The 13,970-nt window shown below is 49.4% G+C and overlaps 1 protein-coding gene and 1 long non-coding RNA gene across 6 annotated transcripts in view; one reads left to right on the top strand and one right to left on the bottom strand.

Annotated features, from left to right (window-relative positions):
• The first annotated feature begins 466 nt into the window (after positions 1 to 466).
• On the top strand, positions 467 to 10,718 carry LOC117202216 (uncharacterized). Of its 3 annotated transcripts, none has more exons than XR_007476524.1 (4): positions 467 to 1,026; positions 1,237 to 6,278; positions 8,169 to 10,465; positions 10,609 to 10,718. It is a non-coding gene; the product is annotated as an uncharacterized LOC117202216 (long non-coding RNA). The 3 variants fall into 3 exon arrangements; XR_007476525.1 differs by lacking the exon at positions 10,609 to 10,718 and having other exon boundaries at positions 8,169 to 8,415; positions 9,298 to 10,493; XR_007476523.1 differs by lacking the exon at positions 10,609 to 10,718 and having other exon boundaries at positions 8,169 to 8,428; positions 9,298 to 10,493.
• STK10 (serine/threonine kinase 10) overlaps positions 3,619 to 13,970 on the bottom strand; it is a 118,515-nt gene continuing 108,163 nt past the window's right edge. Inside the window, exons 16-19 of one of the 3 annotated variants that reach the window (XM_004272000.4) lie at positions 12,889 to 13,077; positions 12,160 to 12,285; positions 9,363 to 9,476; positions 3,619 to 6,110 (exon numbers count right to left, since the gene is read on the bottom strand). In XM_004272000.4, the coding sequence (XP_004272048.1) occupies positions 5,970 to 6,110; positions 9,363 to 9,476; positions 12,160 to 12,285; positions 12,889 to 13,077 (570 nt within the window). In that variant the 3' untranslated portion in view covers positions 3,619 to 5,969. Of the gene's footprint in view, positions 6,111 to 9,362; positions 11,925 to 12,159; positions 12,286 to 12,888; positions 13,078 to 13,970 lie in introns of those variants that run through there. The other 2 variants (XM_033432065.2, XM_012533841.3) reach the window with 2 other exon arrangements.

The following is a 13,970-nucleotide window of genomic DNA, read 5'->3' as shown; positions in this document are numbered from 1 at the left end:
ATATCAGGACAATAGGACTTCCAGCCACTACACAGTATGAGGTTTGAGCCTCTATCACTCTCATAAATCTCCCTGCAGAGAGAGCCCGCTGGACCAGGATTTGCACGGTGTGAGACGAGCCTCTCCCGCCTCTGCTTGTCACCTGTCAAGGTGAGCCATTGCTGGCCAGAGGGAGCATGGTCTCACAAGCTGAGAGGAGTGATGCTGTAGCTGCCTGACGTCCACGCGGAAGGATAGGCCAGAAGTAGGAGAGGACAGAGAGAGGAGAGGTAGAGAGCTATCAGGAGAGGGAAAGGGACAAGGGAGAGGGGGAAAGCATTGCCTGAATGAGGGTACTGAGGCCCCCAGGGGCCAGGAAGGCAGACTTACCAAACATGGTGATGCTGAAACAAGACGTTCAGGTGGCCACTTGTCACCCATGGGGAAGCTGCATTCGGTGGTCCCAGAGGTGCCCAGGTCCCCTCCCGGGAAGGGGACAGCTGCCCCACATTGGGTGCCATAAATCTGTTACCAACCAGGGTTCTTGGCCTCCTTAATCAATAGATATTGATAAGAGGCTAGACAGGAAATTCAGGCAAGGCCTTTCCCTTCCCAGGGAAGGGGGCGTGGGCATGGGCATGAGCTGGTTCCTTATATGGGGTGAGGGTAGGGGTGTGTCCAAGGACCAGCCTGGAGGGGTGGCTTAGGTGGTGTGCCCAGCCCTTTGGTGGTGCTGTGTGGAGGGGGCATGCATAGTACCTGCTTTTGCTCCCAGCTCTTCAGAAATGAGAGTTGGGTTCTTCTGGCCTCTTTGTATCCCGTTGCGCATAACTTGCCCCATCTGTGCATGCATGCAGTTGTTTTTAGTCCCTTGTAGTTTCTTTGTGTTCTGTTGCTCGAAGAGACATTTGCCCAGGTGCAAGCACTGCAGCAAAGGGTCCCAGGTCCCAGCCTGTCTCATGTTCAGTATTTTTGTCCAGATTTTCTAATCGTCCTCAGTGTCAGGAGTGATCAGGATGACCTAGTCTGCCATCACTGGAATTGAAAGTTCTCTGTTTCATTTTTTTTGCGGTACACGGGCCTCTCACTGTTGTGGCCTCTCCCGTTGCGGAGCACAGGCTCCAGACGCGCAGGCTCAGTGGCCATGGCTCACGGGTGCAGCTGCTCCGTGGCATGTGGGATCTTCCCGGACCGGGGCACGAACCCATGTCCCCTGCATCGGCAGGCGGACTCTCAACCACTGCGCCACCAGGGAAGCCCCTCTGTTTCATTTTTAACTAAAGACATACTTGTTAATCAGACCTAGTGAACACCCATGGTAGCACAGTGCGTTAATATACATCCATTCTATAGCCCCCAGATCCCTACTGCTCCCTTTATGGCATGAGAAGCCCAGACTGCGTATCTTGGTGTTGCAGCGTGCTGGATTCTGGGTGTTTAGGGGTCAGCTAAGGTCTTACTCCCTGCCCTCATGAAGCCTGCAGTCTGCCCTTTCCTTCCTAAAGTCTCCAACCTTTGTGAGCCAATATTCCCATTTGATTTTGTCTCTGTTCTCCTCGGCCCATGCTACACTCATGATTTCAACTGTCCTTCCTCTGAGTAAACTCTTTCCCAGCCTTCGTACTGCTCGCGGGGCAGTAAAGGTCAGCCTGAGCCTGGAATGCCGGTCTGGCCCTGTCCTTTTCTCAGCCTCATGGCCCATAAACCATTCACTCTCAACTATAGCCCAGTCTCTGAATGCATGTGTTTTGGCACATACGAGTTTGTCCTCCTAGACTCGGCATCACCTCCACTGGGAAGCCTTCCCTGATTCTCCCAGGCTACATCAGCCTGAACTAACACTCTGCTTCACCAGGTCTGTTTCCCCAGGAGGACAAGCATTTTGAAGCCAGTGTCAATGTCTTATTCATTTCAGCGTCTCTAACACTTGGCGTTTAAGAGGTGTCAATTAATGTGGAAGGATCTCATGGGAAATCTCATGGGAACTTGGGAAAAGTGCCACGCATCCCCTAATGCACTGTCTTTTCCACCAGTCGAATGAACCTTTTTCCCTGGGAACCTCAGTCAATTTCTACTCCTTAATGGGAGGCATGCCAGCTGCTTATCCGCCTGCATCCCCTCAGACACATCGAGTTCACAGACCTTTGGGACACTGTGACAGTGGACTGCCACCTGCTGGTGAGAAGGTTTCTTGGACAGTGACAGGAAAGTTTCTAGGCCAGTGACAACTCAGGGCTACAGACAGAGGAGGGGTTCTTAAGGCATTCCACAAACAATATAAACCCCTTCTCAGAATAGTATTTTCAAATGCACAGTATAAAGCACATAGATTACAAGTGAAACCAGTCATAATGAAATAGAGGTATCAAAATATTAGAAAATATATATACTATGTGTGATATATGTCATATGTATTATATTTGTATCTCATTAAATAACAAGATCTAGTAGTAGGTCCAATAACTACTATAATTAAATGATGAACGAAAATGATAATTGAAGATGTCTGCAACAGCTGTAACGTGAGATGCAGTCTCTGTGATTTCTACTGCTGACATAGTCACAGGTACTGCTAATAATATTAGAGTTTGTTGCCTATACCCATAAGGAAAGGAAATGCTGTGTTTCAGTTAGAGGTTAGTGAAACTAAAGACCAAATATTTCCCATCCAGGTACAAAGATACCCTGAATTCTACCCATGGATCCCTTGTGTGTGTTTGAGGGGGTGTCCATGGACTCCAGGTTAAGAACCCCTGAATGAGGTTTTAGAGGCATGGCTGACTTTTTTGGGGGCTGCATTGGGTCTTTGCTGTGCGCAGGCTTTCTCCAGTTGCGGTGAGCAGGGGCTGCTCTTCGTTGCGGTGCGCGGGATTCTCATTGCGGTGGCTACTCTTGTTGCGGAGCACAGGCCCTAGGCATGCGGGCTTCAGTTGTTGTGGCACGTGGGCTCAGCAGTTGTGGCTCGTGGGCTCTAGAGCGCAGGCTCAGTAGTTGTGGCTCGTGGTCTAGAGTGCAGGCTCAGAAGTTGTGGCACACGGGCTTAGTTGCTCCGCGGCATGTGGGATCTTCCCGGACCAGGGCTCGAACCCGTGTCCCCTGCACTGGCAGGCGGATTCTTAACCACTGTGCCACTAGGGAAGCCCATGGCTGACACTTTTGAACATGGCAGAGATGCTGGTGGTTAAGTGTGTGTGACTCTTGCTAAATGTCATGGGTGCACTTGGCAGGAGAGGAGCTGTGGAGGAGACAGTGAAGTTCAAACTTTGAAGCCATAGGCACTTTATCAGCACTTACCAGTGCTCTGAGCTTTCGCCTGACTCTCCCCTTACCCAGCATGTTTCCTTGTCTATAAAACGAGAATGACAATGTCTTCCTCGTGGGTTGTTGAAAGGATTCAATAAGTTAACATGTAAAAACTCCTGGGGTCAAATGTTCACTGTTAAATGAGAATGATATAAATGTCTGTAGAGAAAACACACACACAGCCAAGCGTAACTTCTTTCAGAACAGAAACCCCAATGTCTGACCTGCTGTACAACCTGGGAGGCACCAGTGTACTCAGAAGATAGGAAACCCTTTCTTGTTTAAGTCTGCCCTGCTCTTCCCACCCGAATCCAAGAGAACAAAACCAAATGCAAAGAGTTTCCAACCTTGTTATTTTATTAGAAGCATATTTACATTCTCGCAGTTAACTCTGAAGAGAACATTTTACAAAAGTTTTTTATATAAAGTTTGGAAACTACATAAAAATAACTTCTATTCTTCATAAAGAGGAAAATATAAGTTAGTTCTATTTACTCTGCTAAAAATTGACTGTAAATGTGAAACAGTTCCGTCTGTCCCTTCCAGAGAAAACATTAGCACAGAACACAAAGAATACTGCATGGGCCTTCTCAATGCTGGGCATTGCACGCTGGCTCAACTGTGAGACTGGGAGACCCAACCAGACCCCATCCGGGAAGGACAGGGGAGGTGTTAAGGCTAAGGCAGCACTGAGCAGGAAGCAGCAGCTCCTTGAATGAGATTCCAATGTGAACGACAAACCAAAGAAGGAAATGATCAAAGACTTTCACCTACACCATGAAACCAGCATTTCACCTAATACTCATTCTCACACCCCAGGCTACAAAAGGCAGTATTGTAACTAAAGCACAAGTCAGCCCTGCCACTGGCCATCACCTGACCATTCGCCAATGCTGGCCTCGTCTGGTGGAACTGGGTCTGTGTTCTGTAGTTACACAGTTAGTTCACGTTTTCCCAGCACCTGTGCACCAAAGAGAATCAAAGGGCATAATTGTTTCACTTGTCTCATTTGTGTGAGACCTGAAAATTGTCCCTTCTGGGTCAAATAGTGAAGCAGGCAAGCTGAGTGCTCACTAACCGAAGAGGACCAGTGCCTTCCCACGGCCCCCAGTGCTTCTTTACTGCATATGTAAGTCTTTGGAACCCCAAGTCCCTTTTCCTATTGAATGGTTACCCTACTTTCCCAAGATCCATTTACAACCAGTCCCCAGAAAACTCCAGGGAATTGCTTCAGAAAGACAAAGCACTGAACCCTTACCTATAGGAGTGAAGAAAGAGGAAGTCCTCCCAGGGTGTGTCAACCACCCCATCACCACCAAAATAGTACCCAGACTCAGTACACCCATTTGATTCCTCAGAATCACCTTCAGTTTTCCGCTTTTTTTAAAGCAGGCATTTTCCTAAGGAAGCCATTTATTTATATTTTTTTCAAGTTAGACATAAAGGTGAAAAAAAGTTTTCTTTGTAAATAAACCGAACGCTGGGTTGAGCATTTGCTTTTATTGGGTTATCTACGCTCTGCAGCCTGTGGGGCTCAGAATCTGTGGGAGGCCAGCTGAGTCATCCAAAGGCCCAGCATTCCATCTGAGATACAGAAGCTTGGCTTTTGCCAGGTTCCTGGGGGCGGGAAGCACTGCATTTCTCCCTGATGCTTTTTCTCCCTGAACAGAAGTTCCATTGACTGCCAGCCTCTGCCTGAAGTGTGAGGCTGGACTCTGAACTAGGAGGGACACAGAGCAGAGGGAAGCAGCCTTCCCGTATCACCTGCAGACGGGGTGGGCAAGTGTGAGACAGAATGACTGGGGTGGGAAAGTCTTGTGCGGCGAGGAATTTATCCCTGAACATAGGATCCCGTGCAGGCTGATGGTTCAGCCTGTGCCTCTGGTGCCAACCCCCAGCACGCCCACACCAACGGCTCCCCTCACGTGTTCAGTGGCACAGGCCCAGGCAGCGAACATGTTCCAATCCACCTGGCACAAGAGGCCCAGGGGGCCAAGGGTGTGTGTGTGCGCGCACGTGCGTGCATGCATGTATGTGCAGGAAGGGAGAGTACAAGATGGCACGAAACACTTGAGATCAGGGTGAAGCGTTCAGCCTCTCCCCATCCCACCACTGCAGATGCTGTCTCAAGAAGAAAGCAGATTGGGGGAACTGGAGGAAGGAGGGCACCCCCTGAGCAGCTGGCTGCAGACGAGGCTCCACTGGGAACCAGAATGGCTGTTAGAAGGCATGGTTCTTGGTCTGACACTGCAGGGAATGGCTGAAAAGCCACCGGCAATTACAATAGGACACGCCCACGGTGACTTCAGCAGTAGCACTTTGTGCCCACAGACAGCAAAGCTGGTGTTTTGGCAAACAGGAGGGGCCTCGAGGCCACAGAACACCTATTCCTCCTGGTCCCTGGCCCCCCCAAAAGCCCAAGTCGCTGACAGCTCAAAGGAACCTGGGGCTCAAATGGAATGCACGTTAGTATCAGGCAGCACATCATAAAACCTCGCCCTCCACGACCAGCGAGAAGTCAGAAACGCCGGGTGGGTCTGTCAGGCACAGCTGGGGTGGCACAAGGCAAGGGGCTGGATTCGAGCCGGCATGGAAGCAAGAGGGAAGGGGCTCCTGAGTTACTTGTTCACAGAGAATGGGAGGGCCCCGAGGCCCACCGGCCTGCCAGCCACAGCCCTGGGTGGCCGTTACGAAGCATCCGCAGAGCTGTAGGGGAAGAACTTGGTGGCCTTGTTTGGGGTGGTGGGGCTCAGGCACTCTGCCTCCTCGTTCATTTTGAAGAACATCTCCTGCTCTCGTTTCTTCTGGTTCAGCTCTTCTTCCAGAGCCTAGGACAGAGGGCAGACGGAGCTCGTTTGGATCCCTTAGGACACAAGTCTTCCCCAACCACAGGACCCCCACCAAAGTGGCCTTCTCTGGAACTTCCCCTCCCAGGCCTCAGTGCTCGGGTAACTTGGTCTTCCCTCTCTCCTGTCCCAGCGCCCATCACCCAGAAGGTAGGTACCACCTCCTCCTTCCTCGTGCCACAGCCACGCAGGAGTTTCCTATGGACCAAGGGCTCTGCTTTGGGGAAATGCCAGTCTAGATGGGGTGTGCAAATCATCTGGCAGGAAAACAACCCAAAGAATGGAGAAAAACCTGAGGTAGAAAATGAAGCAAGAGGTTTAACAGCAGGGTTGTCCGAGTTACATGGTGTTCCTAACCGGGGCACCGTCCTGCAAAATCAGGGGACTTCTTTTCAAAATATACATGCAGTCATGCCACCCCCCTGAGATTCTAATTCTGAACATCTGTGGTAGGACAGGGGTTCTCTACGTTGTAAAAGCACATCAGATAACTGCAAGGGGAGCATCTAGACGACAAGCACTGCAGGAGCTTCCCTTGGGCACACGCAAGTTTATCTAGCTAAATTGTGTCCTACCAGAAAAATTTCTTGAGGGTTCTCCAAAAATAAATAATTATTCGATTAAGAAAGGAAGCAGAGTGCAGAGGAAAGAGCAGGGGCTTTACAGTCAAATAGGATTCAGCTCCATTCCCAGCTGGGTGGGCCTCTGCATGCTACCTTTCCTCTCCAAGCCTGTTTCCTCTCGTGTAAAATGGCAATATCACTACCTGCCTGGCCGGGCTACTGCAAAGATTAAATTAAAAACTAATGGGCTATAATTACTTAGTACTTCCTACATGTCAGACACTATGCTAAGTGCATTACATCTTATTTAATCTTCACCCTATGAGATAGATACCACTATCCCCATTAACGATGGAGAAACTGAGGCTCAGAGAGCTTAGGTCACTTGCCCAAGGTCATTCAGCTGGCTGGGAGCAGAGCCAAGATGGGTCTGACTTCAGAGTTCAAGCTCTGAAACACTGTGCCACCATCTGCAAAGCCAGGCACACGTGGGTTACTCAGTAAATGTGGCTTCTTTATTACTTTCACTATAGAAGTGACCACTTTCACAGGATTTGACCAGCATTCTATTATGTCTCTCTCTTTAAAACTATTATTATTATTTTTTTTTTTTTTTTTTGGTACGCGGGCCTCTCACTGTTGTGGCCTCTCGCGTTGCGGAGCACAGGCTCCGGACGCGCAGGCTCAGTGGCCATGGCTCACGGGCCCAGCCACTCCGCAGCATGTGGGATCTTCCCAGACCGGGGCATGAACCCGTGTCCCCTGCTTCGGCAGGCGGACTCTCAACCACTGCGCCACCAGGGAAGCGCCTAGCTACCACTTTTTTGAGCACAGAGAGGTTTAGTAACTTGCCCAGGGTCTCACAGCGAGTAATGGGGGAGCTAGGACTTTCTCCCACGTCTGTCTTCCTTAAAGCCTGTGCTCTTAAGCACTACTCTATTTTACCTCTATATAACCTATATATTCCTCTATATAACCTACGGCAGGAGTCAGCAGTCTTTTTTCTGTAAAGGGCCAGATGGTAAATTTTTTTGCCTTTGCAAACCTTAAGGTCTCTGTTGCAACTACTCAACTGCTGTTTGGTGTGAAATCAGCTAGAGACGATATGTAAATGAATGAGCATGGCTGTGTTCCATTAAAACTTTATTTACAAATACAGGTGGTGGGTCAGATTTGGCCCATGGGCAATAGTGTACTAACACCTGTTTTAAGGGAAGAAATGTTATCTTCATCTTATGGCCCCAAAAAGCAAGGTTCAGGAGGGAAGACTTGTCTGAGGCCACACTCTGTGTCAACTATGACCCAAGCAACACCTTATTGACCTTACAAGATATTCTATACTTACTGAAAGAAAGAAATCTGAATTTTTCTAAAAATACTCCACAATGTACAGTCATCTCGCCTGCCCCCCCATACATGGGCAGCAGCTCAGAGCTGCTGACTGAAATGCAAGAGTGTAAAAGAACGTTTATTGCAGGATGCAGATCACCACCTCCGGGCCAGTGTTCCAGCAGCAACCCAGGTGACTAAGGATGGGATGATTCTACAAAGAATTCTGGAAAGAGGCAGCCCGCACCAGCAAAATCCAACGGCTCTCCAGATACACCCTGCGGCACCTCCCCTAAGCCCAGGCACCCCCAAGAAGCAATCTGGGCAGTTGCTAGAGGCAAGATGATGATTCATTTTCAGCCTCTCAGGATGTGCCAAGGGTATAGAAGCCCTAGGTAAGAGAACCAGGTGAGCATCTATTTCCTGATGCCAAATCCGCCTGTGTCAGCAGGAGTGTAATTGATTTGAGTGTCAAGTATCAAAAGTCCTAGCGGACCATGCGTGGTTACAGATAAGCGTGGGCCTATTAACAGGAAGGTCTGGGACCCTGGCCAGCTTCCAGCTAGAAAGCTCCATTAGCACAGGGAGGGAAGCCTCTATTCAAGGACTCCCAAGGCCGTTATATGGCTGAGGTGGGCAACTGCCTCCTGGGCAGATCACAGTTACAGCAAGTAGAGCTCAAGTACGACGGCAGAACAAACCTCAGGGCTCAGGACACATGATCAAGGGTAATTAGGGCAGCTCTCTCCTCAGAGTTTAGGAGAGTGGGAGGACATGAGTACGTCCTTGGCCTATACTGTGGGCTGGTGGCTTTCTGCATAACACTATACAATATTCATTATCTTCACTTTACAAATGACCACACTGAGGCCCTGTGATGGTCAATTTATTTGTCAACCTGGCAAAGCCATGGTAACCAGTTGTTTGGTCAAACACTAGTCTAGATGTCACTGTGAAGGAATTTTTTTATATGTGATTAACATGTAACTCAGTAGACTGAATAAAGCAGCTTACCCTCCAAAATGTGGTTGGGCCTCACTCAATCAGTTGCAGGCCTTAAGAGAAAAGACTGAGGTCCCGCTAAAGAAAGAGGGATTGGGCCTCCATACTGCCCTGGGGCTCAGCGCTGCAACATCAACTCTTCCCTGGCTCTCCAGCCTGCAGTCTGCCCTGCAGATTTCAGGCTTAACAGTCCCAACAACTGGGTGAGCCAGTTCCTTCAAATAAATCCATAAATCTGTACCTTATCCATATCTGTATCTATATCCATACCCCAGGCAGAACCGATGGCACAACACGAAGCAGAGCCCACCACTGAGCCCACCAGCCCAGCCAGGGTTACCTTTTTGCGTGGCCGAAGCTTGTCCCGCCATTCCTTTAGGTTCTGGTTATGGCTTTCGTCCAGGGCCTTCAGCTTCTGGGTTTCATGCTCTACCAGGAGGTGACACTTTTCATTCTGCAACATATTCCAGGAAGTACAGGTAAGAAGCACAGAGGGCTGAGATATACCATGAAGGTACCAGCATCATTCATTTATTACTTCTCCTTGATTATAAACTCCATGTATACAAAACGCTCTACCTGTAAAGACACATGCACCAAAAGGTGCCTGGAAGACTATTCCAGAATATTAACATTAATAATTCTCACTGAGTAGTGGAATCTGCAGCAATTTTGCAACTTTCTACTTCGGGCTTTCTGCATTGTTTGAATTTTTCAACATGAACGTATAAAACTAATAACAATAATCTCTGCCCTAATCCCACCACACAGAGGCAACCACCACAGAATTTTAGATATATTTCCTGTCAGGCTCTGTCCTGTGCATTCTTTAGCTCACCCTGTATACACAATTCTGAAACCTGCCTCCCTCTCCTCTTAACATTATAATGTAAACATTTCTACATGTATACAAAGAACTAACATCTTTTACAATCATCATTTTAATTCCTACAAAATATCCCACAGTATGGTTTATCTAATTTATTTAAACATTTCCCTATTTTTGGCCACTTAGGTTGCTCTTAATCTTCACTACTATAAATAGCATTGTATTAAACATCTGTGCTATGTACTGAATTGTGTCTCCCCAAAATTCATATGTTGAAGCCCTAATGCCCAATGTGATGGTATTTGGAGATATGGGGCCTTTAGGAGATAAATAGGTTTAGATGAGGTCAAGAGGGTAGGGCCCTCATGGCGGGATTAGTGCCCTTATAAGAAGAGACCAGAGAGCTCACATGCTAGACTGCTCCCTCCCTGTCTCCTTCCCTCCTTTTCTCCCTCTCCCCATCTCCCTCTCTCCCCCTCTCCTCTTCTCTCCTCTCTCTCTCCGCCATGTGAGGACACAGCAAGAAGGCATCCATCCGCAAGCCAGAGAGAGAGACTTCACCAGAACCCAGCCATGCTGGCAAAGCTGATCTTGGATTTCCAGGCTCCAAAACTGTAAGAAAATAAACTTCTGTTGTTTAAGCCACCCAGTCTGTGGTATTTTGTTATGGCAGTGTGAGCTAAGATAATCTGTGTGTATAAATAATTTGTATTTATATAAGTTATATAATTATCTGCATCACATACCATTTCTTCAGGAGAGACTTGTGACGGGGTAAGGGCCATGGACCTGGCTGAGGCCTGCCAGCCTCACTGTTCTCTCGCTGAGGTAAGTTACCTGCCTCACAAAACTTAGCCTGGAATCTCTCAAAGGCAAAAGTGACAATTCCCTGTTGATTCCTCACAAGGAATCAATCTTGTGGTTTCTAAGGAGTTTAGAAGCAGGGGGAAAGTGCCTTCATCCAGATACCTCAACCCTGCTGGACGGGAAGAGTACAACCCCTTGGGGAATTTTTATTTGGGGTTTCAAGCTCAAGGGTTCTGGGAATTTAATAATTGCCTTGGTTGGGAATAATACTTACGGCAGCCCTGAGTACCTCTGGCCTGCCCAGAGCCGGGGTCCCAGCACTCTATGGGTTTTCTCAGTTCATCCTCACAGTAAACCCATGAGGCAGGGTTGGGAACATAGACACAGAAGGTGAGTGGCCTGGCTAAAATTCACACAGAAACAAGCAGCAGAGCCCCTACCTGACAGGCTTCAATACCTGCAATGTTTCCCCCACACCCCCCTGCCTTTCCAGGAATTGCCAGATGGATCCAATAGCCTAAAGAATTTCCTGAGGTCACAGAGGTTCCTGTCAGCCCATCTGTCAGGTATGGCAATGCCTCGCTCCACCACAAGGGGGCTCCAAGTACCAGCTCCCGGGCAGGGACCCTTAGGGTGAGGCAAACCTTTTGTGAGGCAAACAAGCGGTCAAGGATCTCCCCAGGGAAGGAGGTCACAAAGGGGCCTGTCAATATCAGGATACCTTTTCCTGACTTCAGTGGGAAAGCTCTGAGCTTCTCACCATTAAGGATGATGGTAAGTCGCTGTAGGTTTTTACAGATACCCTTTATCAAGTTGAGGAAGTTCCCCTCTATTCCTAGTTTACTGAGAAGGTTTATCATGAGCAGAGGTCAGCTTCTGTCAAATACTTTTTCTGTATCTGTTGATGATATGATCACGTGATGTTTCTTTAGCCTGCTGATGTCATGGATTATATTAACTCATTTTCATCTATTGCACCAGCCCTGGGATAAATCCCGCCTGGTCCTGGTGTATACTACTTTTTATACATTTTTAAATTCTATTTGCCAACGTTTCGTTGGGGATTTGTGCATCTGTGTTCATGAGAGATACAGGTCTGTAGTTTTCCTCCTTGTAACGTCTGGTTTTGGTATTAGGGTAATTGGGACACCTTTTCCCAAGACACAGTGGTGACCGAGAAATCCATCAGCATGCCCACTGCCAGGCCCCGGGCATGGCACGTTCAGCTCAGCTCTGTCATCTCATTTACAAAGCCTCACTCCAGTTCTGCAAAATAGGAATTATCATCCTTACCCCCTGCCTATTTTATGAATGTGGAAACTATGGCCTGGGAGGGTGATGTGATTTGGCCAACATCACACAGAGCGGCAGGATGGAAACCATTCCACCCTGAGCTTCAGACTCCTTCCCCCGTTTGTAGGGTCTTTGGGCCCCCAGGGAGCTGACTGCCTGGGGTGGGGGGGGCGGTGAGGCAAGCAGGGGCGGGGCAGAAGGGCAGTACCTGCAGCTGCTGCAGCTCGCCCATGTTGCTCTCGCACTGTGCCGCCATGTCCCGCGTCTGGCTCTCATGTTTTTGCTGCTGCTGCAGCCGCTCTGACTTCTGCCTCTTCTCCTCCTGCTGGGAGAACTGCAACAGAGAACAGGTGAGGCGCCTCAGCGGGCCACGGGCCTGGCTGGGGGCCCAGCTCAGCCCTGTCCCGGGGAGACCCCATCTGAGGGGCTGGTTTGTACAGAGCCACACTGCCCTGTACCACTCAGGCTGTGCCCCCTGTCTGAAGTCCTCCCCGCTGAGCTGAGACCCAGCCCCTGCCCTCAAGGAGCCCCCAGATTGGCGAGGACACTGAGACATGCTAGGACAGCGTATGTAGTAAGCAGGAATCACAGGAGCCCACGGCCACCGACTCTGTCCCGGAGCCACATGGGTGACTTGTGAGCGGGGTCTCAGTAGAGGAGAGGAAGGAGTTTACCAGCAGAAGCAGCTGCAGAATAGACACCCTGAGTGTGACAGGGAACACGCATGAGATGCAACGCCAAGCCTCCTCCCCTGTCCACCAGAGGAGGAGTTAACGTGAGGCTTTTAGGCTTCCGGGCTGTTACTTCTGGCTTCCATTCCATTCCTCCTTCCAAGACCCCATGCTGCGTCTTATATTCTATACCCCCCAACCATGTAAGATTCAGGCCGCACCAAACCTGGATCTGGCCCCACTCCAGGACACCCCCGGCCCCCCACCTGCTTGATCTTCTCGCGCTGCTCAGCGGCACTGCCCGCCCCGTTGATGTGGAGGCTCTTCTTGTACATGGCCATGCGTGTCTTGCCCTCGCTCCTCTGAATCTTGGGCAGCCGCGCCTTTTCCTGCTGCTGCCGCACCTTCAGCTGCTCCATCATGCGCTGGTTGTAGCGCTGCATCTGCTCGCACTCCTGAGGGGGACACCCAGCCGAGGCCAAAGTCAGCTGCGTTCCACGCACGCGGGCGTGGTCAGATGCCAAGGCTGCCACACGCAACTCAGGAGCCCAGGACCTGCGTGGTCCAGAATGCTCAGCAGAGCAAGGCTCGTGTCATTTTACTGTACTACCCTTAAATATCATCTTCTGTTCTCACTTTAAAGATTACCGTTAATAACCTTACCTTCTTACCTTCTGAGTGCCTTCTTAATCTCCAAAATATACAAACAGCTCATACGACTTAACAAAAAAAAAAAAAACCCAAGCAACCCAATCGAAAAATGGGCAGAAGGGGCTTCCCTGGTGGCGCAGTGGTTGAGAGTCCACCTGCTGATGCAGGGGACACGGGTTCGTGCCCCGGTCTGGGAGGATCCCACATGCCGCAGAGCGGCTGGGCTCGTGAGCCATGGCCGCTGAGCCTGCGCGTCCGGAGCCTGTGCTCCGCAACGGGAGAGGCCACAACAGTGAGAGGCCCGCGTACCGCAAAAAAAAAAAAAAAAAGACATTTATCCAGAGAAGACATACAGATGACCAGTAGGCACGTGAAAAGATGCTCAACATCACTATTAGAGAAATGCAAATCAAAACTACAATGAGGTACCACCTCACATTGGTCAGAATGGCCACCATTAGAAAGTCTACGCATAACAAATGCTGGTGAGGGTGTGCAGAAAAGGGAGCCCTCCTACACTGTTGGTGGGAATGTAAGTTGGTGCAGCCACTACGGAAAACAGTATGGGAGGTTCCTCAGAAAACTAAAAATAGAGTTACCATATGATCCAGCAATCCCACTCCTGGGCATATACCCGGACAAAACTATAATTCAAACAGATACATGCGTCCCTATGATCATAGCAGCACTATTCACA

This window comes from Orcinus orca, chromosome 3, assembly GCF_937001465.1.
Source record: "Orcinus orca chromosome 3, mOrcOrc1.1, whole genome shotgun sequence".
NCBI lineage: Eukaryota > Metazoa > Chordata > Mammalia > Artiodactyla > Delphinidae > Orcinus > Orcinus orca.
This window is presented reverse-complemented; position numbering and strand designations above follow the sequence as displayed.